The 23,513-nt window shown below is 35.2% G+C and overlaps 1 protein-coding gene across 2 annotated transcripts; it reads left to right on the top strand.

Annotated features, from left to right (window-relative positions):
* The first annotated feature begins 233 nt into the window (after positions 1 to 233).
* Positions 234 to 5,040, top strand: LOC145073287 (glutathione S-transferase zeta class-like). 2 transcript variants are annotated; one of them, XM_079019838.1, is made up of 10 exons: positions 234 to 372; positions 450 to 546; positions 664 to 720; positions 2,391 to 2,476; positions 2,614 to 2,685; positions 2,787 to 2,840; positions 2,933 to 3,008; positions 3,151 to 3,212; positions 4,359 to 4,418; positions 4,841 to 5,040. In XM_079019838.1, the coding sequence occupies exons 1-10, from the start codon at positions 370 to 372 to the stop codon at positions 4,889 to 4,891; spliced, it is 618 nt and encodes a 205-aa protein (XP_078875964.1). In that variant the 5' UTR covers positions 234 to 369; the 3' UTR covers positions 4,892 to 5,040. The 2 variants fall into 2 exon arrangements, with proteins under 2 accessions (XP_078875964.1, XP_078875963.1); XM_079019837.1 differs by lacking the exon at positions 4,841 to 5,040 and adding an exon at positions 4,570 to 4,822.
* Positions 5,041 to 23,513: the final 18,473 nt, after the last annotated feature.

Genomic DNA, 23,513 nt, shown 5'->3' with positions numbered 1-23,513 from the left:
ATCTGCAAACGTGCAAGTTGCTAAAATACGACTGTGTTTTATCGATTTGTATGTTTGTAGATGGAATGCTAAAATCGCAGATTGGCTTAATCCATCTGCAATTTTCAGGGCTACATTTGTAATTTTGAGTTTTTTTTTGGTTATTTTTAATTTTCTAGAAAAAAAAAATCCAGTCAAACAATCAACTATATAGAAACACGATGTTGACTTTGCTACCTTTTACAAAACACGTTGACGAAACGTCGAACCTCCGCTGCAATTCTCCTTTGTCCAAAATCTGCGTTCTTCGATCATCGTCCTCTAGGGTTCCTGAATCTTCCTGCTTGCTAGTGATAGAATTGGCCATCGGCATTTAAGCTTCTGTTCGAAATGGTGGGTGTTCGTCCCTCCCTCTTCCCCTTTCATTCTTTCCATCTAACAACCATAATCACATTTTGATCGATTTGTAGACGAGTAATGGTGAAGAGTCCCCAAAGAAGCTGCTACTCTATTCGTTTTTCATGAGCAGTTGCTCTTTCCGTGTTCGCATTGCCCTCAACTTAAAAGGTTTTGCTCGTTATTTCACTGATTATGTGTCTTTGAATTTGGATATATTGTCTTACTAATTAGCATTTGAATTTCAGATAATTGATTTGATTATTTGTGATTGTGGGTTGCCAACAGGACTTGATTATGAATACATGGCCATTAATCTGTTCAAAAACGAGCAGCACAGCCCTGGTAACAAACTTATTTCTTTCAGTTCAAGACTCCTAATCCAAATCAGCATGTTACACATAGTTTCATAAAAAAATGTGAGAATTGATCAAATGCTAAAGTTATCTAAGACAAAGTAAACTACACTTATTATAATTAAAGCTTTCAATGAAGTTTATATATATCTATATCCTATATCCGCTATCCATAAAGTTTTCAAAATATTTAATTTCCATTTTTAACTTATTTATTTATACAACCTATAATTTTTATATTATATCACAAAAAAAAAAAAATACATTGAAAATAATAAGAGTATAAAACAAAACTAAAAAAAAGCAAAAGGGCACAAGTGGAAAGTGGAAACTATTATATCAATAGATGGGGTATAATGAAACTGAAGTTTAGAAGGTCTTATTAACTCTGACCTGTCAAATTAAATACTAAAGTTTTTATAGTAAATCAAACAGAACATTTTTATTTTTTCATATGATAAAATAAAAAGATAGAGTAAAGATCAATAATATTCATGCCATGTAGGCATGTCCAAGTGTCTATATGGATCATCAAACATTGACCTAGTTTACAAATTTTGGATATAAAAAAAGAGTAAATTACTGAAATCGTCCCTATGGTTTGGTTAAAATTGCACATTTGGTCCCTAACTTTCATTTTGCACTTGGATCGTCCATGTGGTTTGATTTTGTTGCATTTTTCGTCCATGTGGTTTGGTCAAAATTGCACGTTTGGTCCCTAATTTTATGTATGTAAGGGACGAAAAATGCAACAAAATCAAACCATAGGGACGATCCGAGTACAAAAGAAAAGTTAGGGACCAAACGTGCAATTTTAACTAAACCATAGGGACGATTTCAGTAATTTACTGTAAAAAAAACATGTATAGTGTATGCAATATGCTCTTAAAAAAGTTAACATTGATGAAATTTTTGTTAAATGTCGATTAGAAGGATTTTTAGGAGAAGTTTAAGGGTATGTTTGGCAAAACTAGTTGTTAGCAACTTAGCATTAACTTTCATATTTTTCTTATCAAGACATTATACCTCAAAAAATCTACCTATTTATTTAGTGAAAGTGCTTTGTAATATCAGTGACATTGTTATAATTAGTAGACATTCTAAATTGTACTGTTGTAATAGAAACAAATGAAAGTAGGATGCTAAAGTTATCAATGGAAGTATATTGCCATTTCTTGCATTTTACCTTTTTTTTAATTGTGATTAAATAGCAGCATACTTTCTTTTATTTGTGTACTATACCATCTTACTTTCATTTATTTGTATTTTTGCAATGTGCTTTCATTTATTTTGCGAAACCTACAAATTATAGCATTGTACTTACAATCTTTTTCTTATCATGACATTATACTCTGAAAAATCTACTCAGTTATAGCAGTAAAAATTGATTTGTATTCAATGACATTGCTATAACTATGTAGATTTTTAAGCTATACCCTGTCTGCTGTAATAAAAATAAATGATAGTATGTGTGTATTTCTTGCATTTAATATTTTTAAGTGTCAAGAAATAGAGACATACTTCCCTTAATTTCGTATTTCAATGTCATTGTTATAGTTTGGTTGATTTTTTAAACTATATTTTAGTAGTAGAAAGAAATGAAAATAGGATACTATGATAAACAAATTAGTGAAAGTATTTTGCTATTTCTAAGTGTAGAGTTTTTAAAGATTAATCCTATTGGATACGTACCTGCTCTAATGGATGGTGATATAGTGCTTGCTGATTCTCTTGCAATTATATTGGTTAGTAACTTCAGAATCTTATTTATGAAACCCGTTTTTACTTATTTTCAAGATTTTTCATATTGTTTTAGGAAGACCTTTTCTCTTTTTCTTTTTCTTTTTTTATTTACTTCATGTTTATTCTTCCTATGATACAGTACCTCGAAGAGAAGTATCCTAGTCACCCGTTGCTACCTCACGACCTTGCAAAAAAGGCAATAAATTATCAGGTAATAATTAATATCGCTTGGTTTCTTATAATGTTATTAATTTTATTATTATTAAAGAGTGGGCCAGAGTTTTAATCAAAGATCTTATTTCATTTATATAGGTTGCAAATATTGTTTCTTCGAGCATACAACCTCTTGTGATGTTACCTGTCTTGGTGAGTAAAAAACTATATGTTTTTGTTGGTTCATAAACATGTCACAAAAAATCGATTCATTTATTCTTGTGTTTGTTTTGTTATCCAAACAGAACTATATAGGAGAAAATGTTGGCCCAGAAGCAAAAATTCAATGGGTCCAAAAGCAAGCTGGAAAAGGCTTTACAGGTAAATTTTTTACTTGACTTTTCTTTCTTACAATTTGATCTTACTACTTATATTATGAATTTTCATTTCAAATATAGGATTGGTTGTAAAAATGACATTATTTATACTATCAATGGTTTTAATTTTCTTTAAACTCGTGCAGCTTTGGAGAAATTACTAAAAGATTATGCTGGAAAGTATGCGACTGGAGATGAAATGTCCCTTGTAGTGTTTCTTTCTATTTTTGCATATGCTCATATATCGAGATTATAAGCCTATTATGCAAAAAATAAAAGGATAAATACCAAAAAAGTCACTGAGTTTCCAATTTGTTATGATTTTGATCACTTGACCGGTCAACCCGGCTGCCTACTACGTGGCATGATAATGTGGCATGCTGGCTTGACATGCTGACATGTTAGAATCGAAAAAAAAAAATTAAACAAAAAACACTAAGTTTTTTTTTTTTTTTTTTTTTTCAATTTTGACATTCTTTTTTTGTTTCAAATCGAGTATTATTTTTTTTCAATTTTGTTCCCATTTTTCATTTGAAACTATATATATATATATATATATATATATATATATATGTGTGTGTGTGTGTGTGTGTGTGTTTTTATGTTTGAAACTGTATAAATATATTTTTTTCATTTAAAAACCATATTTTTTTGTATAAATACAAGGTTTTTTACATTCAAACCATAATGTTATATATAAATATGTATTAGTTATATTATTACCGTATTTTTCATTAAATATGCAACTTTAAAATGAGTTTGGAGGTGTGGAATGCACAGTCAGATAATCTAATGTGATACCCGGAACACAAATGTCCGGGGGTCACTTTAATTACCAAGGGACCGTTCGTTGTATATATTCATGAATTTTGGTTCTTGCAAATAACTTGGTGTCTATTGTGTAATTTTTTTTTTTCAATTTTGACACATTAGCATGCCATGCCACATCATTAGGCAACCGGGTTGACCGATCAAGTTTTTAGAATTGTAACAAACTGGAAACATAGTGTACAATTTGAGACAAAAATGCAAGTTCAAAATCGAATTTTCGTGTAAACTTAGTGACTTTTGTAGTATTAACAACGAAATATATGGTATTTATCGTCATTATTTGTTAATATTTAGTTTTTCTAGATATTATGCAGAAAATCTAAACACAAAGTTGGATGCATGTTTCCTCCTGAATTTCCTTTCTATCTACATCTCTCATTTTATCAAAAAAATGTTTTTATTTTTTGTTTTTCTTTTGTTTTCTTATATAACAGCCAGGTCTCATATCTCTATTTGTAGCTTTATTTGTGTAATCTATACATTCTGATTAAAATATTATTTAAAATTGTCGCAACTTATGCAGGCTGATGTTTTTCTGGCTCCACAAATCATTGGTTTATCACAACGATTCAACTTTGACATGGTAGGCTTAGTTCACATACATCATTAATTTGGTTGAATTTTTTTTCCAGTTTTGAATTAATAAATTCGAATATTTTTACATAATCACATAATTGAAAGCCAGCATTTTAAATTATGTTTGTGATGCTTACAATCGTTACTTGTTTGTGAAGAGTGAATTCCCTCTTCTCTCCAGATTGAATGAAGCATACAAGCATGTAGCAGCTATCCAAGATGCCATGCCTGAAAAGCAGCCAGATTTCCCGATTAATTGAGGGAACTCTTTAATGCTATATATAATAAACAAAGCAATGAAAATACATTGCTATTTCTTGTATTTAACCTTTTCATAAATTATGTGGATTTGCATGTGAGAATGTTGGTATGATTTGGGTAATAATTGTATGATATGTTTGGAGATTTTAATCTTTTCGACATATTTAGGCATGCTGGAGTTTCTGCCTGAAAAGAAGCACATGTGAACTTTCTGACTGACCAGCTGGAAGGAAGATCAACACTTAGACAAACATTTAGACCGACTAATGTTTTTAGTTTTTGGATGGGATGGAGGGAAGAATGCACATATGGATATAACCGAGGTTTCCTTTATTGTGGGCTTAGGCAGTAAGGTTTTCATTGTGGGGCATGCTACTTTAAAATCTACCTCAAGAAAAATGGCAAAAAATGAGAAACGGTGTATGGAAAATCAACATATGTTCATACCTTTTACATTTGATACTTTCAATTTCTTTGTATTAGATGTTGTGGAGCTACTCAACAGAGGCCAATGAGTCATGTATAATAATGTTATGAACCCGCTATCTATTGGATGGTTTTAAAAGAATTAGTTTTGACATCCAAAAATGGATTACAATGCATCTTGTTGCTCGTTTACCCACTAAGTCTATGTAAAATTGGCATGCTTAGAATTTTGTAGGAATTGAGCACCAACATATTTTCTAAACCAAAGGATATGTAAATTATAATTTTTTAGTTCATTTTTCGTGGTTATATGAACTTGAAGATGGGTTTCCTTATTTTTTGGGGATTCATTTGACATTCTTGTACATTTGTGCTTTATTCATATTTCTTTTTAGTACAAATTTATTTGACTTTTAGGTTGATCGTGATTGATTGTGAGAATTTACAAATTATTATGTTATGGGTCAGTGATGCAAGAAAATGAAAGTGATAAATCTTTGAAAATTCAATATAAAATAGTAACAACAATAAAAACTAGCCAAAATTATATAAATTACTAGGCGAATGCCCGCACGATGCGCAGTGGAATAATTATGTAGTTTAATATGGTTTAATGTATTGTGAATAAGCCATACATAAAACTTGTATGCGATTAAATAGCATGTATATTTTTTGATTTACAGATTTTTTATCATAATAATTAATGAAATTTTTTTACTATTAGTTTAAAATTTTAAATGTAATTTTTATGTACACATTAGTATCTAATGTAATTAGTTGATGATTGATTACATATGGATTCTCATATGTGGTCGTCTATTTATGTTGAACCTCATAAAAATACATATTTAACGACTTTTGTTAGTTTTACTATTGAATAGAAAATGGTACCGTATTTTAAGTAAATATAAAAAATCTCATTCTCGATCTATTTTAAGATAGTGACATATTTTAAGTTAATATAAAAAATCATATTCTAGAACTAATGAAAAGAAAAAACGGAGCCAAAGTTTTTAACTATAATAAAGTTGATTCCAATTAAAAAGTGCTCAATCGAAGATAATATCATTCAATAAACATCATAAGATATTACGTTATATTCAAATTACAGACATCATTTTTGTAAGAGTCATTCAAAATATATGAGACTATAATGTCTAATACAACAATGTAATAACCAAATGACCCTAACATATTTTAAATGGAATATAATTATAATATATTATCTGTGCAACTAAATTTCTGCACAACATATGGGATTCGTCTACTATATGGTATTCTTATAATATATTATATTATATTATAAACATTATATTTGCAAAACCACTTTGAGTTATATTGTAGTTTAATATTAAATTTGTGATGAGCTGTATTTGAGACACATTTGTGTATTTATATCTATATTATATATTTAAAACAAATCTTATATAAACATCCAACCTAAATATTCTCAAGTTTTCTTTCTTTCGCCACGTAAACAAACTTTTGTTATAAAGCCAAAAATGGAATAAAAGACACTTAATTGTATGATCATGATATATTGTATTTTGATTGGGGCTTGTACAAAACATGCATGAGCATATATTATTAATTTATCTCTTGTTTTGGGTAATTCAAATAAGATAGCTTCAAATCCAAGGTATCAAACGGATTACCAATTTACTAAAGTCTAAAACCCAAAAACTCAAACATGTTTTAGTACCATACAAATACATGAGGTTTTAGCAAATTATTATCTCATATGAATTACCATTGATTATGTGTGATTAATTATTAAGAAGGTGAAAAGGTTTGGGGGTTTCAAATGCATAAGGTTTTAGCAAATTATTGTGGGGGGTTTCAAATGCATGACAATCAAGGAAAAATGCATGCTTTATAAGTATATAAGATAAGATAAGATTAGTTGTTCATAATTTTTGTTCCTAACCATTTATTCATTAAGATAATCTATGTATTTCAATTTCTTACGTGGTTGGTCTATGACCTATATAAAATAACTTTTATATCCTTATAATTATATTTTATCACTTTTTATATTTAATTACAATTTATTTTAATACAAAATTTAGAAATGTCCCCATCATACCCACCCACCCTACCCACCATCTTTCCTTTCCCTTCCTCAATTGCACTACGCTACACCATTGTTTCCAACCATCAAAAACCACTGCTTTCATCTTAAGTTTAAATTTATTAAAAAAAAATATTACGGGCTTCAAACTATAAAATGCATAACCCTAGTTAAACACCATAATTACCACCACATATGTATCCCAAACAATGGGATACATTTGGTTGTTTGCATTCCTTCCTATTATAGTGACTAATTATCCTTTACATGACTCTTTCAAGAAAGATACATATAGACCAATTACCCTATGAACCTTATTTTCCAACATTCTTTGACTCCTTTAAAACATATATACATCTTGTGGAAGTATGTGGTTTGATCTGGGTTGATAGTGACACCCACTTGGACAGTGTTATTAGCATTTAAACGTATTAACTCACTGGAATAATCCCAAACCCTTTCATAGTGGTTTGTGAGTTTAGCATGTATAAGTCTCATTATTGTCCTATAGCGTATTCTGTAAGCCTTAGACCAAGACAATCCACAAAGAAACTTGGTTTTAATTCTTGATTGCATCTCCTTACATTTCAAGTTAGGTTTCATCATCAACTCCTCCAAAAAGTGTCTTGCTAGCCAACAAGGATGCATTAAATGTGAAATGTCGTAATCTCTAACATGTTTGTGATCATCATTTAAGGTTTTAATCCAAAAAGACCTTCCTTGAGTGAGTCATCTAGGAAGCATAAAATCTAAATGGACACTATACCGACTTCTTTTTTGAACCACATTTGGAAACTAATCTAATAGTGTCAATTTACAAATCAAATATTATAACCGATACGAATAACATAATTACTCAAAAATGTTTCAACTACAATATTTCAACTGATGTGGTGATTCATACCTTTCACCAAGAAAGAGCTTCATCTTATTCTGACAAGATTACAAAAATGGTACTTATAGTTGGCAAAATTTTGTGTTTTTGGTCCAAAAAGTTTTGGTGGTATACCAATGGTCCAAAATTGGATCTTTTTAGTGATTTTGGTCTCTATCAACCTAAAAAGACTATTCTTCATGAACACATACATACATATAAGATTTCCTGTGCTATTTTGAAAGCACACTCAAATCATATTTTTCGGTTTCTTCAATATACACACACTTATGAACATACATACTCAAGGACAACACACATCAGAAGATGAGTTTTCCAGATCTACATTGTTACACCCCGACCTGCGGTGGAAACGTCGGGTGTTGCGAACGTGGGGAGATTGGGCCAACGCATACAAATATACATAGAACATAACACAAAATATTATTTCACTAAATATCACTTGAAACAATAACAAACAGAATGAAACTCCAGCAAGCTTCCTTGAAAATCTCCTCCTCCTTAACACAACAACCCTCCAGACCCATCTCACTAAGAATACATGTATTTTTGAAAATGTCAACATAATGTTGGTGAGTGCATAGGTTTTTATAGTTTTCGGCTTTTATTTGGGTGCATTAATTTAAGAATCCTTTTTCTTTTAAAAAAAGCATTTCCTAAAGTATTTTATAAACCCTAGTTTACTATCTTTTAAAGATATCTAACGATCCTATCTTATTGTCTCTTAGGGTGTTTTATTAGCCCTAAATGTACTATCTTTGTAGGATGCTTAACTAATCCTAACGTATTTTATCTTCCAATCTAAGGCGTCCCTAATGGTAGTCAGATCTCTAAGGTGATCTAGTGTATTACCATGAGCCCCTATAATTGACACTGTTTGACTAATAATTTGCCCCGTCATGACACTTCATCGAACGTTGAATGGTGAATAATAAGAAAGTTATCATGTCGGGATTGTAGCTAGCAATCGCAGATGGGGTCGTCAAACCCCGTATATATGACAAGCGTCAATTTTGGTCAAACATAGTCAACAAGTCAAATCGTTCAACTCAACTAGTACTAGTACGTTAGGGTTTACGCTATGTTTCCTAATGTACAACTTTCTTTTATAGTAAAAAGTATCACTCGGAAATTTCAAAGTCTCAAATGTTCAAAAATCTAAACCTTTAATAAGATGAGTAATGTAACAACTCGATAAATTCAACTAGGTATCCCTTGGGGATTGATAACACTCATAACACAACATAGTGGAATCCATAATCTTAGCACTATGGGGGCAAAACCATAACACATACTACAAACACAATATCTTTCTCTCGCTCTCTCTCTCTCTCTCTCTCTCTCTCTCTCTATTTTTCCCAAATGTCTCTCAATCTCTCTAAAATATCTTTCAACTTTTTGATAAACACCCGTACCATCCCAACCCTTCAATTGGTTGAAAATTACTCAAAACGGGAGGAGAAAATGGGAAATAACACTCTCACTGCGAACCCTCTCAACCACTCGGCCACGTCTCTCGCAATCTACTCGAATCCAGTGTCAGGTGTGTGGCATGCAGAGACGCGCACCTGACATGCACAATTTTTTTTTTCAAAATTCATTACTTCTTCGTACGAGGTCCGATCTTAAGCCCTATCTTGCAACATCCCAGAAATATGGATAAAATTTTTGCTTCTAATTTCATTCAATCATAAATCACTAATATCAAAATAATTAAAACCATAGTAACATTTTATCAAAGTAAAAATTCCCAAAATCTCTAAATGCATAAATCATAGGGTGATGCGGTCTGATCAGGCCGAACCCTTCCCTTTCGAACTGGAACTACCTAAAATAGAAACTAAAAACTGTAAGCACAAAGTTTAATGAGTTCCCTTAAAATACCACATACAAAACAAACATGCTGTCAAGCATATCTGGGTGCTTGTCTACCCTTTCGGTCTATTTCAACCGGATACTATTAAGCATATCTGGGTGCTTGCCTACCCGTTCGGTCTATTTCAACCGGATACTATCATTAATAAATGGGTGCTTGTAATCCCCTTCGGTCCAGTTCAACAGGATATGGGGTCTATTTCACCCCCTAATACTATCACATAATATCATAATAGGAATCACATAGTTATCAAGTAAATACATGTATAACTGACAATTGTCACAAAGACAATCATCACACTACATCATAAACTAGTGGGCCGACATTTGTGCCTTCGACCCACGGATACTACGAAGGAAGACTCACCTTAGAATGAAGATATCAAATCACACTTGGTGGATGACTCACGAAAACCTCTTCCTAACGCACAAGCATAAAACCCTAATTAGAAATCAGGACACATTCTAACTCAAAGGTCCAAACCCTAATTCTTGACATAAGACAAAAAGGGCTTCTTTACCCTTGCCTCAATGTGCCTCCCTCCCTTTAAGGCCCAAATTCGTATAAACTCCAAAAAGGCATCCAAACCCAACTATAAGACCTCTAAGGGCCAATATGGTCCAAGACCACCTAACATGGCCTTAGGCCTAAAAATGTCTTGTTACAATAGGTGGGCGTAAGGCCCAACCTAAACAAATCCAAAAGCCCAACACTAATTGAACCTAAAAATTATCTACACCCACAGACTGTGTATGTGCGACATACATGGCTCGTACGCCCAACATACACTGATTACCATCCGGAGTCGGGACACTAACCCAGTATGCACAACATACTCAAGATTACACCCATCATATTGTCCAGTCAGCCTATTCTCATTCCCATGTCTTAATCCATTCAACCTTTACGTCCAAAACTTAGATCCAAGCTCAAAATAATTTATTAAGCCATATTGTTGCAAACTTTATGCTTTTCATGCATGGATGGGGCTCAAACCATGATATAAGTCCATTAACTCACATGGATGACTACTAACACTTGAATGGTTGAGTCTTGACCACTAAGATCCGATTTTTATGACTCAAAACACTTCCAAGAGTCCAGAAGGACAACTCAAATGGCCTAGAGTTGCTCATACTTCAAGAAACCAAGCTATGGGACCAAAAGATGCCGTATTCTACCCTAAACCTAGATTTAAGCTTGTAATGATCAAGGTTCAAACTTTATACCTTCAATAGGCTTGAAATGGTGCACAACATTTAGATCTACAAGATCCTTCTTCTCCTTTGCTTCTTACCAAACCTCATTCTTCTTCAAAACCACCAAAGAACACCAAAATACCCAAGGTAAGCTCAAAGATGCACTCAAGAAGGCTAGGTTTCGAGATCGACACTAAAGGCGTAGTGGAGGCTAAGATGGTAAAGGACTTGAGGGACATAAGTTCTTTAAATAGGGTGCAATCCCTAAAAATTAGGGCCCCTGACTTGACTACGCCCAACATACTCACAAGTCCCCCACCACCTTTTTACTTGACTTAAAATAGATTGAATCATTAACCCATACCTGGCGACTCGGGTGCTAAAATTCTCCCCCCACCTGAATCAGACTTCATCCTCGAAGTCCGTTGCTAGAAATAACCCTGGGTAATGCTCCCCCATCTCGTCTTCTGGCTCCCACGTCCATTCCAAACGCTTGCGGTGTTGCCACTGCACTTTAACCAACTCAACAACCTTGTTTCTCAAGGTTTTCGTCTTCCTGTCGAGGATCGCTACTGGTTTCTCAATGTAGGTTAGACGGTCGTCCACTTGAATATCTTCCGATAGAACTACTGCGAAATCATCAGCCAAACATTTTTGGAGCTGCAATACATGAAAAGTACTGTGAATCTGACAGAGTTCCTTAGGAAGATCCAACTAATACACTACCCTGTCCACCCGGGATATAACCCTAAAAGGATTGATATACATAGGACCTAGCTTGCCCCGCTTCCTGAATCGTATGACACCTTTCCAAGGTGACACCTTCAGGAGAACCATATCCCCAACCTGAAACTCCAATTATGATCGGTGCTTGCCGACATAGTTCTTTTGCTGACTCTAAGTTGTCTAAAGTCTAATCCGAACCTGCTAAATCAACTCGGTTGGCTTGAATACCACCTCAGTGCTCCTCATGACTCACTGACCGACATCGCCCTAGCATATCCGGGTCCTACATTCCTCCCACGAGCATCTCAAAAGTAGGTCGATCAATGCTCGTGTGATAACTGTTGTTATACAAAAACTCCACCAAAGGGAGATATGTATCCCAACTCCCGTCGAAATCCAAAACACACGCCCGAAGCATATCCTCCAAGGTATGAATAGTCTGCTGGCTCTAACTGTTAGTCTACAGGTGGAAAGTTGTACTGAAATGAAGACGAGTACCCAAATCATCATGGAACCTCTTCCAAAATCTGGAAGTAAACCGGACGTCCCTGTCATAGACCACAGAAACTGGCACCCCATGCCATGGTACGACCACCCTGATGTATACCTCAGCCAACTTTTCTACAGAGATACTCTCCTAAATCGGGATAAGATGTTCACTCTTTGTCAATCGATCCACGATGAATCAAATCGAATCCACTCCACGGGAAGTCTGAGGTAACTTCATAATGAAGTTCATGGTAATCTCCTCCCATTTCCAAACGGGAATATCTAACGGCTGCATCTTGATGTGAGGTCGTTGATGTTCGGCCTTGACTTGCCTACAAGTCAAGCACCTCTCCATATACCAAGCTAGATCCCGCTTCATGCAGGGCCACCTCTATCAGAATCTGACGCACACCTCTATCAGAATCAGGACGACGATCTCTATACATCTTCGTCGCCCCGAGATGAATGTAGAATCTCGATTTGTGTGCCTCCTCTATCAGAATCTGATGCACACCACCCTAATACGAAACTCATACTCTTCAATGAAGAGTGAATAACCCTCGACTATCATAATCAAAAGGAATCCACCTGACCCACTATGCACTCACTCTTCTAGTGCTTATCCTTCCTAGCCTCAATCTGTGCCTATCGAATCTACTCCAAAATCGGAGTAATCACTGCAGAAAAATATCCCTGATCGGAGTCGTGACCTCCTTGCAGCTAAGAGCATCATCCACCACATTGGCCTTCCCCGGATGGTAAAGGATCTCACAATCATAATCCTTCACCGCATCCAACCACTGAAACTTCCTCATATTCAGATTCGGCTGATCTATCAAGTACCTCAGGATCTTGTGATCCATGTAAATAATATAGAGGACCCCATAGAGGTAATGTTGCCAAATATTGAGGGCGAAAACCACAACCCTTATTTCTAAATCACGAGTCGAATAGTTCGCCTCACAAGGCTTCAGCTGCCCAACCCCATGATATATGCCTCATAATAAACTAAAAAAATCCTCAACGCCCTCCGGCAGGGTCAGAATCGGTGCCCCACACAATCTCTGTCTTAGGGTCTTAAATGATGCTTGCTGCTCAGGCCCCCAATAAAAAGTGACAGTCTTCATCATTAAACGGGTTAGCAGAACCACTATCTTGGAGCAATCCTAAAAGAATCTCTGGTAATATCTTGCCAACCCAAGGAAACTCCGAATATTAGATGGAGACCTCGGAACCTCCCACCTCATCACAACCTCTACCCTGGCCAAATCAACCACAATACCATTCTGGTCAACAAGGTGCCTAGAAACTGCACCTCATGCAACCATAACTCACACTTGGAGAACATCGCATACAGTCTATCCATCCTCAGGGTCTCCAACACCTCTAGCAAGTGCTCCTAGGTTTTGTAATAGACCAGGATGTCAGTGATCACTTTATTCATAGACCGATCCAACATCGGTCGGCACATGTGGTTCATGAGGTCCATGAACACAGTTGGAGCATTGGTGAGCACGAAGGGCATCACCACAAACTCATAAGACCATAATGATGATAACTCGAAGTAGATCAATCTTAGACAAACAAGATGTACCCTGATGCTGGTCAAACAAGTCATCAATCCTTGGGAGTGGTTAACAGTTCTTCACCGTTAGCTTATTTAGCTCCTGGTAGTCAATGCAAATCCGATGCGACCTATCCTTATTCTTCACAAATAAAGTTAGTGCACCCCCACCGGTTAGTCACTCGATTGGATGAATCCCTTGTCTGACAACTCCTATAACTATGTAGACAACTCCTGCATCTTTGGTGGAGCTATCTGTTAGGTGCATTTTGTGCACCCTTTTTGCACAACTTTTAGCCCTTTTTATTTATGTTTTAGCATAATTATTCTTTACTTTTATTGCATTTCATCATATCTAGGTTAACTTCGTGAACAACCTTATTTGCACCATTTTCATGCCCTTTTCAGGTGAACCGGAGGTTGGAGCGCGCTTTGGGAAGTGTCGGGAAGCATTGGCGAAGATTTCGGGATGATCAGGCGAAGAACGAAAAAGTTGGAAAAATCAAGTTTGGAATTGGAGTCAGAGAGGTACACGGGGCGTGTTGAATTTACACTAAAAAGTGGGCACGGGGCGTGTTTGACCAAAATGGGAGTTGTTGACCATGCTGAACACGGGGCGTGTCAGTTTAGTGCAAATCAACACGGGGCGTGTTGCTGAACACGACCCGTGTCAGTTTAGCATATTTTAACACGGGCCGTGTTCGACCCAAAAACCAACTTTTGGCAGTTTTTCCTATCTTTCATATTACGAGTTAAGAGCCATTTTTACACACACACACAACATATCAGAGCACCATTGGAGAGGAGAATTCGAAGGTTTTTGCAAGGGTTTTTCCGTCAATCATTTGGAAACATTAATTCTTGTTTTTGTAAGTTGTAATTACACTTAATTTCATCTTTTAGACTTGTGATCTTGTTCTAGCCATGTGTGGCTAGAACCCTAGCTTCTCCAATTTCATGTTTTGACTCCTTGGTAGTGACTTCAATCATATGACATGATGTTTGTTCTTAATTTATATCTAATGAATTTGATTTTGCTTCAATCGAATGTTTGATTCTAATTGTGATTCTTATTGGCCATTTGAATTAGGGTTAGGTCATTCAAGTTATCTCTTTTACAAAATCCGTACTTGTTTTGTGAAATTGAACAAGTAACAAGCATTAAATTGATCTCTATTGAATGAATTTAGTGTAAATCTTATTCATACACTTTTACACTCCCGAGCTTATGAGGAGTATTGGGTGTTGTTGGGAACATTCACATAAAGCTTCATGCAATCTTATAATCTAATTCTAAAAGCTTGTTTAGATTAGGTTAGTAAGGTTAGGGTTAATCAAAGAGCTTGTTTTGGTTAATTAATGTGGTGAATGGGAAGTGTTAGAGCTTGTTAACACTTTCAAGTACCAACTTAGATAGAATTAAACAAATATCATGTTATTTTGGAATCACATTGCTAAGTTGTCATACATGAGGTTGGAGTCCTTACCTTTTCTAGATTTAATTCACCTTTTTAGTTGATTACTTGTGTTTTTTAGTGTTTGTTTTAATTATTTTATTCTAAACCCCCCTCTTTACTGTTGGTGACCATAGTACCTTGCGCAAAGAGGTATAGACTAATTATCCCGTGTCTCTGTGGATCGACCCTGCTTGCCTTGTACTACCTTTTAGTGCAATATAGTGGGATTATTTTGGAGTATATCGTACCCCTTTATTTGTTGGGTTTGACACCCCTAACACTAACCGATATGGTGCTTTGGCTTTTGGAGCCGCGTGTAACAGACACGTTAATAACCTTGTACAATTATCATGTTTTGTAAGCTTGTTAGCTTAAAAATGAATATTATTGAATATTATATTTAGTGTTGAGTTCTAATAAAATAGTTTTATGAAATTTGAAGTAAAACTATGTTTAAAAAGTCAACTATTGAAATTAAAGAAAATATAACATTTAATTTGGAAATAAGTAAAACTAATGTTATTGAAAGTTGTAAATTATCTTGTTAGAAATGTTTAGGCGAAAACCTCATCGAAATCCGAGTTATAACGAAGAAGTTATGACTTATCAAAGTTTCGCGACAGAACCGACATGACGCCATATAACGTAAAAAGTGAGTTTACAATAAACTACTTTTTAGCCTTAGTGATCTAAATGAAAGTCGTAGTATTCGTTAAACCAAGAATGTTCATAAAAAGAACGTACACATATGACGTCGTATGAGGAAGTTATGATTTTTGTATGATTCAGCATAACAGTGTATAGCTCGAAATTCGAATTATAGATCGAGCAATTTTTAGCTGACACAACCTAAACGAGAATCGAAGGTCTCGACAATATTAGTTAAACAGTAAAAAGACAGATGAAAACGGACGTCGGATGAATAAGTTATGAATTTTTAACAGACTTTTCATGTCTCAACCTGTTAAAAATATAATATTAAAAATGAAGTCAAAATTAGCCGATGAAGTCCAAACGAAAGTTGTAGAGTATAATCTTACCTACGCGTGAATATAAAGAACGTCAAAACGGATCCCGTATACGAAAGATATCAATTTTGAAATTTTAGACACAAACTTCGAGGAGGCCGTACGCCCAACGTACTCGAATTATGCCCCGCATACTCGGACTAGGCCTAAAACCAACCATGTCGCTTCTTTCTTCGAACGAAGGACACTCATCTCTTAATATTGACATGACCGAGGCCCAAGAACCGAACAAACGCCATATTTACTCCTACTCCCAGCGTACGAGAGTACGCTCCGCATAGAGCACCATAAGGCAGTACGTCCCGCGTACCTGAAGATTACGCCCAATGTAATGCTAGGCTTCGGCCACTATAAATAGAAGTGCAAGGCTGCCCGATTTTGTTAACAGAAACTATCCTTTTTACACCGTAAACTCTTTCTCAAACAATCCTACCCCCCCCCCCCCCCCCAAAGCCTAGGAAACCACCCCAACACCCGAAGCAAGTCCCGATGCACCCAAACACACCGATAAAAGAATCTTTTCAGTTGAAACTCTGCCCACGTGAAGCCCAGTTTTCAACAAAAAGTCATTTCTAGAAAAGAAGTGCTGTCAAAATTACCATTTTATCATTCGATTATTTCACGGTGAGTTCAATATAGGGACAATTGTATGTTATGTATTATGTGCAATGTGCTTTCCTGTGTTATTCTGCTGATATCGGTTTTATACCGTTGATCATGTAGAGCATGTCTCGTATTATTATGGTATTGGCTTTGAGCCTTTGGCCATGTAGAACATTTCTCGTATTATTCTGGTATTGGTTTTATGCCTTTGGCCATGTAAAGCATGTCTCGTCTCACTTTTCGTATTGGCTTTGTGTCTTTGGCCATGTAGAGCATGACTCGTATCACTTTTGGTATTGACATTGGGCTAGGTAGGGATGAAAGCCTGTATATTCTAGCAAAATGATAATCAGAAATTGTTTATTTTCTGTGCCACTTGGGCTGAAGTCTTATGCTGTATATCATGTTGAAATTATTATGTCTCATCGATTGCAAACCTTTGAATCTAATCATTGGTCGATATGGAAAGCCTGTCATTTGATACACATATTTGGTTGTCCTTTGTTTCTCTCTACTTCTATCATATATATATATATATATATATATATATATATATATATATATATATATATATGGCATAGCATTATATTGTATCTATTTTTGAACTCACTAAGTGTCACCCGCTTATCCCTCTCAGTGTTTAATTATTTCAAGTGATAAGCATCCGGTATAGACATGTTCTGTTGGAAGATTTAGAATAGTTAATACTGTTACTTTTGTACTTAGTGTTATTATATGTATATGAATTATAAATTTGTGGGTAGTTATGTATTCTATACAACTAATTATGAAATTTTGTAAAAACCTTAGTAGTTGGTTTGTATCCATGACTTTTGGTATTTATACCATCAATGTAAATTATATTTATGAATATGCATGTAGCATGTTTGAAGAAATATGGTAAAGTTTAGAGAATTGATCTCTCAATCATGGTATCAGAGTAATAGTTTAAGTGAACTAAATCCCACAGATTGGTATTTAGACTTAAACTATTGGAAGTTCAATATATAAACAGATTCATTGTAAGTATATGGATACAAACCATAGGAAAGGCTTAAGTAGAGTATTAGGTAATGATAAATACTAATATTCAAAAATACCATGTTACTCCAGATTTTCAGAGCAATGGCTAAACAGGTGAGTAGTCATACACCAGATGTGGGTGGAGATCCTCATCCTAATGAAGGAGATACTCCCCTCGTGAGGAGCGACTCTTGGATAAACTTACTGGTTTTATTTGGCAGACTCCCGAAGAACACAAAAAGCATAGTGATAAGGGTAAAGTGAAAGCCACCAGAGAATCTTCAAGAGAAAAGGCGAAACATCCCTCATTCAAAACTTTCAAGAGTAATGGTGTTACGGAGTTCTCAGGTGTCCTTAATCCCATTGTTGTTCTTACCTAGATCCAGAACATAGAAAAAGTATTTCGTATCTCTCATGTGGTTAATGAAGACAAGGCTAATTATGCTTATACAATGCTCATCAGAGAAGCCTTGGTCTGGTGGGAAGTAACATTCGAAACTCTCAACGAGTATGACCACGAGAATTTCTCTTAGGAAATGTTCAAAAGTCACTTGCTAGGAAAGTATTATCCTCTAAACATGAGGAGAAGATTGGAGAAAGAGTTCCTCGAGCTTAAAAAGGGAGGAATGAGCGTGAATGAATATAAAACTCAATTCAATCAAAAAACACGGTTTGCTGCAAAGTATATTCCAACTGAAGACGATAAAATTCAATTATTCATGGAAGGATTGTTGTATGAAATTCGTGATTTCATGATTAATCGATATGTTTTGTCATTTGATAAAGCTGTTGAGTATACCCGAAAGCGCGAGCATGACTTAGAGATACATGGTGCCACTCTTTCTGTTCTGAAGCATCCACATGTCGATTGAACTGTTTTTGTTTCCTCTATTCAATCGGCTCAATCCGCCTGATCTAATCCTATTAGACAAGTACAATCTCATAATACCTCTCGTGGTCGTGGTAGGTTACAATCCTTTTCTCTTCAGTCACCATCGTGTCGAAAATGTGGAAAGAGTCACCAGGGCCAATGCAGAATAGAAAAAGGATCGGTGATTTGTTATGGATATGGAGAAATGGTTCACATGAAGCCCGTTTTCCCGACGAAGAATGTTACATGCTATGGGTGTGGTGTTACTGGCCACATGAAGTGTTTCTGCCCTACTCTTACTAGCCAAATGGCGGGAAATCAAGCTTCTGTTCAAAAAGTGGTAGATACTTCAACTAAAAAGGAGGAGGTGCCAAAAGCTAAAGGTTGTGCATTTCAGATTACCACAGAAGAGGAACGCAAAGACCCGAATGTTGTGACCGGTACATTTTTAATCAATTCTAGACCTGCTCACATCTTATTTGATTCTGGTGCCTCAAATTCTTTTGTGTCTAATGAATTTGAGCATTCTTTTCAAATTGCTTGCTATGCACTCGTCCAACCATTTCATGTAGATACAACAAGAAGTGTATCATAACTTGATGATAAAGTCTATAGAGATTGTGTCATAGAATGTGAAGGTTATAATTTTCTTGCTATCCTGATTCCTATCTCATTGCCCAACTTTGATATTATTCTTGGAATGTATTGGTTTTCCAAGAACCGTGCAAAACTCTTGTACTATGAAAAGATAGTACACATTCCTGTTGAAAGGGAGAATCCTATTTATATATATGGTGAACAAATACTTAAAATCTTAAAAATAATATCTTTCCTAAAAGCTCGTAAATTTATATCGAATGGGTGTTCTACTTATGTGGCCTATACAATTGATATCTCAAAAGAGGGGAAGAAAACTATAAATGGTGATCCCGTTGTTAATGAATATTCTGATGTTTTGCACAATGATTTGCCTGGACTTCCTTCGGATAGGCAAGTAGAATTCTGAATTGACCTTATGTCTGGTGCTGCTCCGATTGCAAAGATACCTTATCGTCTTGCACCGGCTGAGATAAAGGAAATGATTATTCAACTACAGGAATTACTTGACAAGGGCTTTATTCGACCGAGTGCTTCTCCTTGGGGTGCTTTAGTATTTTTTGTCAAGAAGAAGGACGGATCGATGTGAATTGTATTGATTGCTACGAGCTAAATAAAGTAACTATCAAAAAAGAGTATCCACTAACTCGCATAGACAACCTGTTTGATCAACGTCAGGGTGTTAGCTATTTCTCGAAGATTGATTTGAGGTCCGGCTATCATCATTTGAAAGTACATGAGCAGGATGTACCAAAGACTGCTTTCCGTACTCGTTATAGGCATTTCGAATTCCTTGACATGCCATTTGGTTTGAAAAATGCTCCTGCTGTACTCATGGATACGATGAATCGGGTATGCCGTCCAATGCTTGATAAATTTTTCATCGTATTCATTGATGATATTCTAATCTATTCCAAGTCTGAAGTTGATCATGCCATTCATATTCGTGAAATATTAGAACTTCTTTGAAAGGAGAAACTATATGCTAAATTCTCAAAATGTGAATTTTGGCTTCGCCAAATTCAATTTCTCGGCCATGTGATTTCTGGTGACGGTATATCAATATATTCTACCAAAATTGAAGCCATTCAAAATTGGAAAGCGCCCCGTAATGATTCTGAAATTCGCAGTTTCTTGGGTCTCGCAGGGTATTACCGGAGATTCATTAAAGATTTTTCATGTATAGCTGTACCTTTCACAAGTCTTACATGAAAGGAAGCAAAATTCGAATGGAGTGAAGCCCAAGAAAAAGCTTTCTCAACTCTAAAAGATCTTTTGACTCATGCTCCGATCTTATCACTCCCAGAAGGTGATAATGATTTTTATGTGTACAACAATGCTTCAAGGTTGGGACTCGGTTGTGTGTTGATGCAGCGTGGTAGAGAATAGCCTATGCCTCAAGATAACTAAAACATTATTAAAAAAATTATCCACTCATGACTCGAACTCTTTGCAGTAGTATTTTCCCTAAAACTTTGGAGGCATTATCTTTTTGGTACAAAATGCCAATTGTTTACCGACCATAAAAGTCTCAAGTATATATTCAGTCATCAAACTTTGAATATGAGAGAATAGCAAGCTATGGAACTGATCAAAGACTATGACTGTGAAATCTTGTATCATCCTGGAAAGGCCAATGTAGTTTTCGATGCACTTAGCAGAAAGGTTTATCATAATAGTGGGTGTTATGTTATTACTCACACTACAGTAAAGTTCACTATTCTTGATGAACTAGAAAAGTGGCAAGTAGAGGCCTTAAAGCCAGAAAATGTGAAAAAGGAAGGGATGATACATTATGCTAATATTTTACTTGATGATCCACGTGGATTGAAAGTATTTAAGAATCAACTATGGATTCCAAAGATTGGTGGATTAAGACAGAAGATTTGAGATGAAGCCCATAAGTCTAAGCTGTCAATACATCCTGGTACAAGTAAAATGTACTATGATGTACAGGCTGATTATTGGTGGCCTGGATTAAAGAAAGACATTGGAAGATACATGCAAGAATGTTTAGTATGCTTACAAGTCAAAGCGGAACACCAAAAATCCATACAGAGGTCCAAAAGGTATTAGTGTCCCCATGTGGAAATGGGAGGAGTTGTCCATGGATTTTATTACCAAATTGCCAAAGACTGCGAGACAAAATGATAGCATTTGGGTAATTGTCGACCGACTAACTAAGAGTGCACATTTTCTTGCCATGCGTGAAACAACTCCAATGGAGAAATATGCACAAGTATACTTGGAAGAAATTGTTGTGAGACATGGTGTGCCACTAAAGATTATTTTATGTCGTGATACTCGCTTCACTTCTCATTTTCGGGTGAGTATGCAACGTGTATTGGGATCTCGGGTTGCTCCGAGCACAACTTATCATCCCCAGACAGATGGTCAGACGGAGAGAACAATCCAAACAGTAGAATATATGCTTTGTGGATATGTTTTAGAGTTTGGTGGTAACTGGGACAAGTACTTACCTCTTGTCGAATTTTCATATAATAATAGTTACCACACTTCAATAAAAATGCCACCATATGAAGCATTATATGGACGTAAATGTCGTACTCCATTATGTTGTCGTGATGTAGGACAGAAAATCCTTGGAGGCCCTGAAATGATTCAAGACACCACTGACAAAATTCAAATTGTATGAGAAAGAATGAAAGCGGCTCAAGATCGACAAAAGTCCTATGCAGAAAGGATGAGAAGACCCATAGAATTCTAGGTGGGTGATTTTGTAATGCTAAAGGTATCCCCATGGAAAGGCATTATGCGATTTGGAAAGAAAGTAAAAGTAAGTCCTAGATTTGTTGGTCCATTCAAAATTATCTAGAGAATCGATAAGCAAGCATACTGTTTGGAATTACCTGAAAATCTGGCAGGTATTGATGATGTGTTTCATATAAGTTATCTATGTAAATGTTTGAGCATATATGATGAAACAGTTTCGTTATCCGAGGTGAAACTGGATAATAAATTAAGATATGTAGAAAAGCCCGAAGAAATTATAAATGAGAAAACGGTTGAATTGTGTAATAAAGAAGTAGAGTTGGTGCTTGTCAAGTAGAAACACCATCGAGGCCTAAGTTATACTTGGTAAAATGAGAATGAGATAAGAGAGAAATATTTCCATTTGTTTAAATCGTTGTAATTTCGGGGATGAAATCCTCAAAAGGAGGAGGTATTTGTAACATACACGTTAATAACCTTGTACAATTATCGTGTTTTGTAAGCTTGTTAGCTTAAAAATGAATATTATTGAATATTATATTAAGCTTTGAGTTCTAATAAGATATTTTTATGAAATTTGAAGTAAAACTATGTTTACAATCATTCGGAATGTATTGGAAGTGATAAGAAGTCTTATGAGATTCCGATCAAAAAGTCAACTATCGAAATTAACGAAAATATAACATTTAATTTGGAAATAAGTAAAACTAATATTATTGAAAGTTGTAAATTATCTCGTTAGAAACGTTTAGGCGAAAACCTCACCGAAATCCGAGTTATAACGAAGAAGTTATGACTTATCAAAGTTTCACTACAGAACCAGCACGACGCCATATGACATAAAAAGTGAGTTTACAATAAACTACTTTTTAGCCTTAGTGATATAAATGAAAGTCGTAGTATTCGTTAAACCGAGAACTCTTATAAAAAGAACGTCCAAATGTGACTTCGTATGCGGAAGTTATGATTTTTCTAAGATTTGGCATAGCAGTGTACAGCTCGAAATTTGAATTATAGATCGTGCAATTTTTAGCTGACACAACCTAAATGAGAATCAAAGGTCTCATCAATATTAGTTCAACGGTGAAAAGACAGATGAAAACGGACGTTGGATGAACAATTTATGAAATTTTAACGGACTTTTCCTGTCTCAGCCTGTTAAAAATATAATATTAAAAATGAAGTCAAAATTTGTCGATGGAGTTTAAACGAAAGTTGTAGAGTATAATCTCACCTAAGCGTGGATATAAAGAACGTCAGAAACGGAGCCCATATGCGAAAGA

Source organism: Lactuca serriola, chromosome 9 (assembly GCF_051521515.1).
Source record: "Lactuca serriola cultivar US96UC23 chromosome 9, Lser_US96UC23_V15, whole genome shotgun sequence".
NCBI lineage: Eukaryota > Viridiplantae > Streptophyta > Magnoliopsida > Asterales > Asteraceae > Lactuca > Lactuca serriola.
Note: the sequence above shows the minus strand (reverse complement) of the source record. Positions and strands in the feature narration are given on the sequence as shown.

Coding starts and splice junctions, on each gene's coding strand:
- LOC145073287 (XM_079019837.1), top strand. Junction 2,841..2,932: donor TTGTGATGTTACCTGTCTTG/GTGAGTAAAAAA, acceptor TTATCCAAACAG/AACTATATAGGAGAAAATGT. Junction 4,419..4,569: donor AACGATTCAACTTTGACATG/GTAGGCTTAGTT, acceptor TTGTTTGTGAAG/AGTGAATTCCCTCTTCTCTC.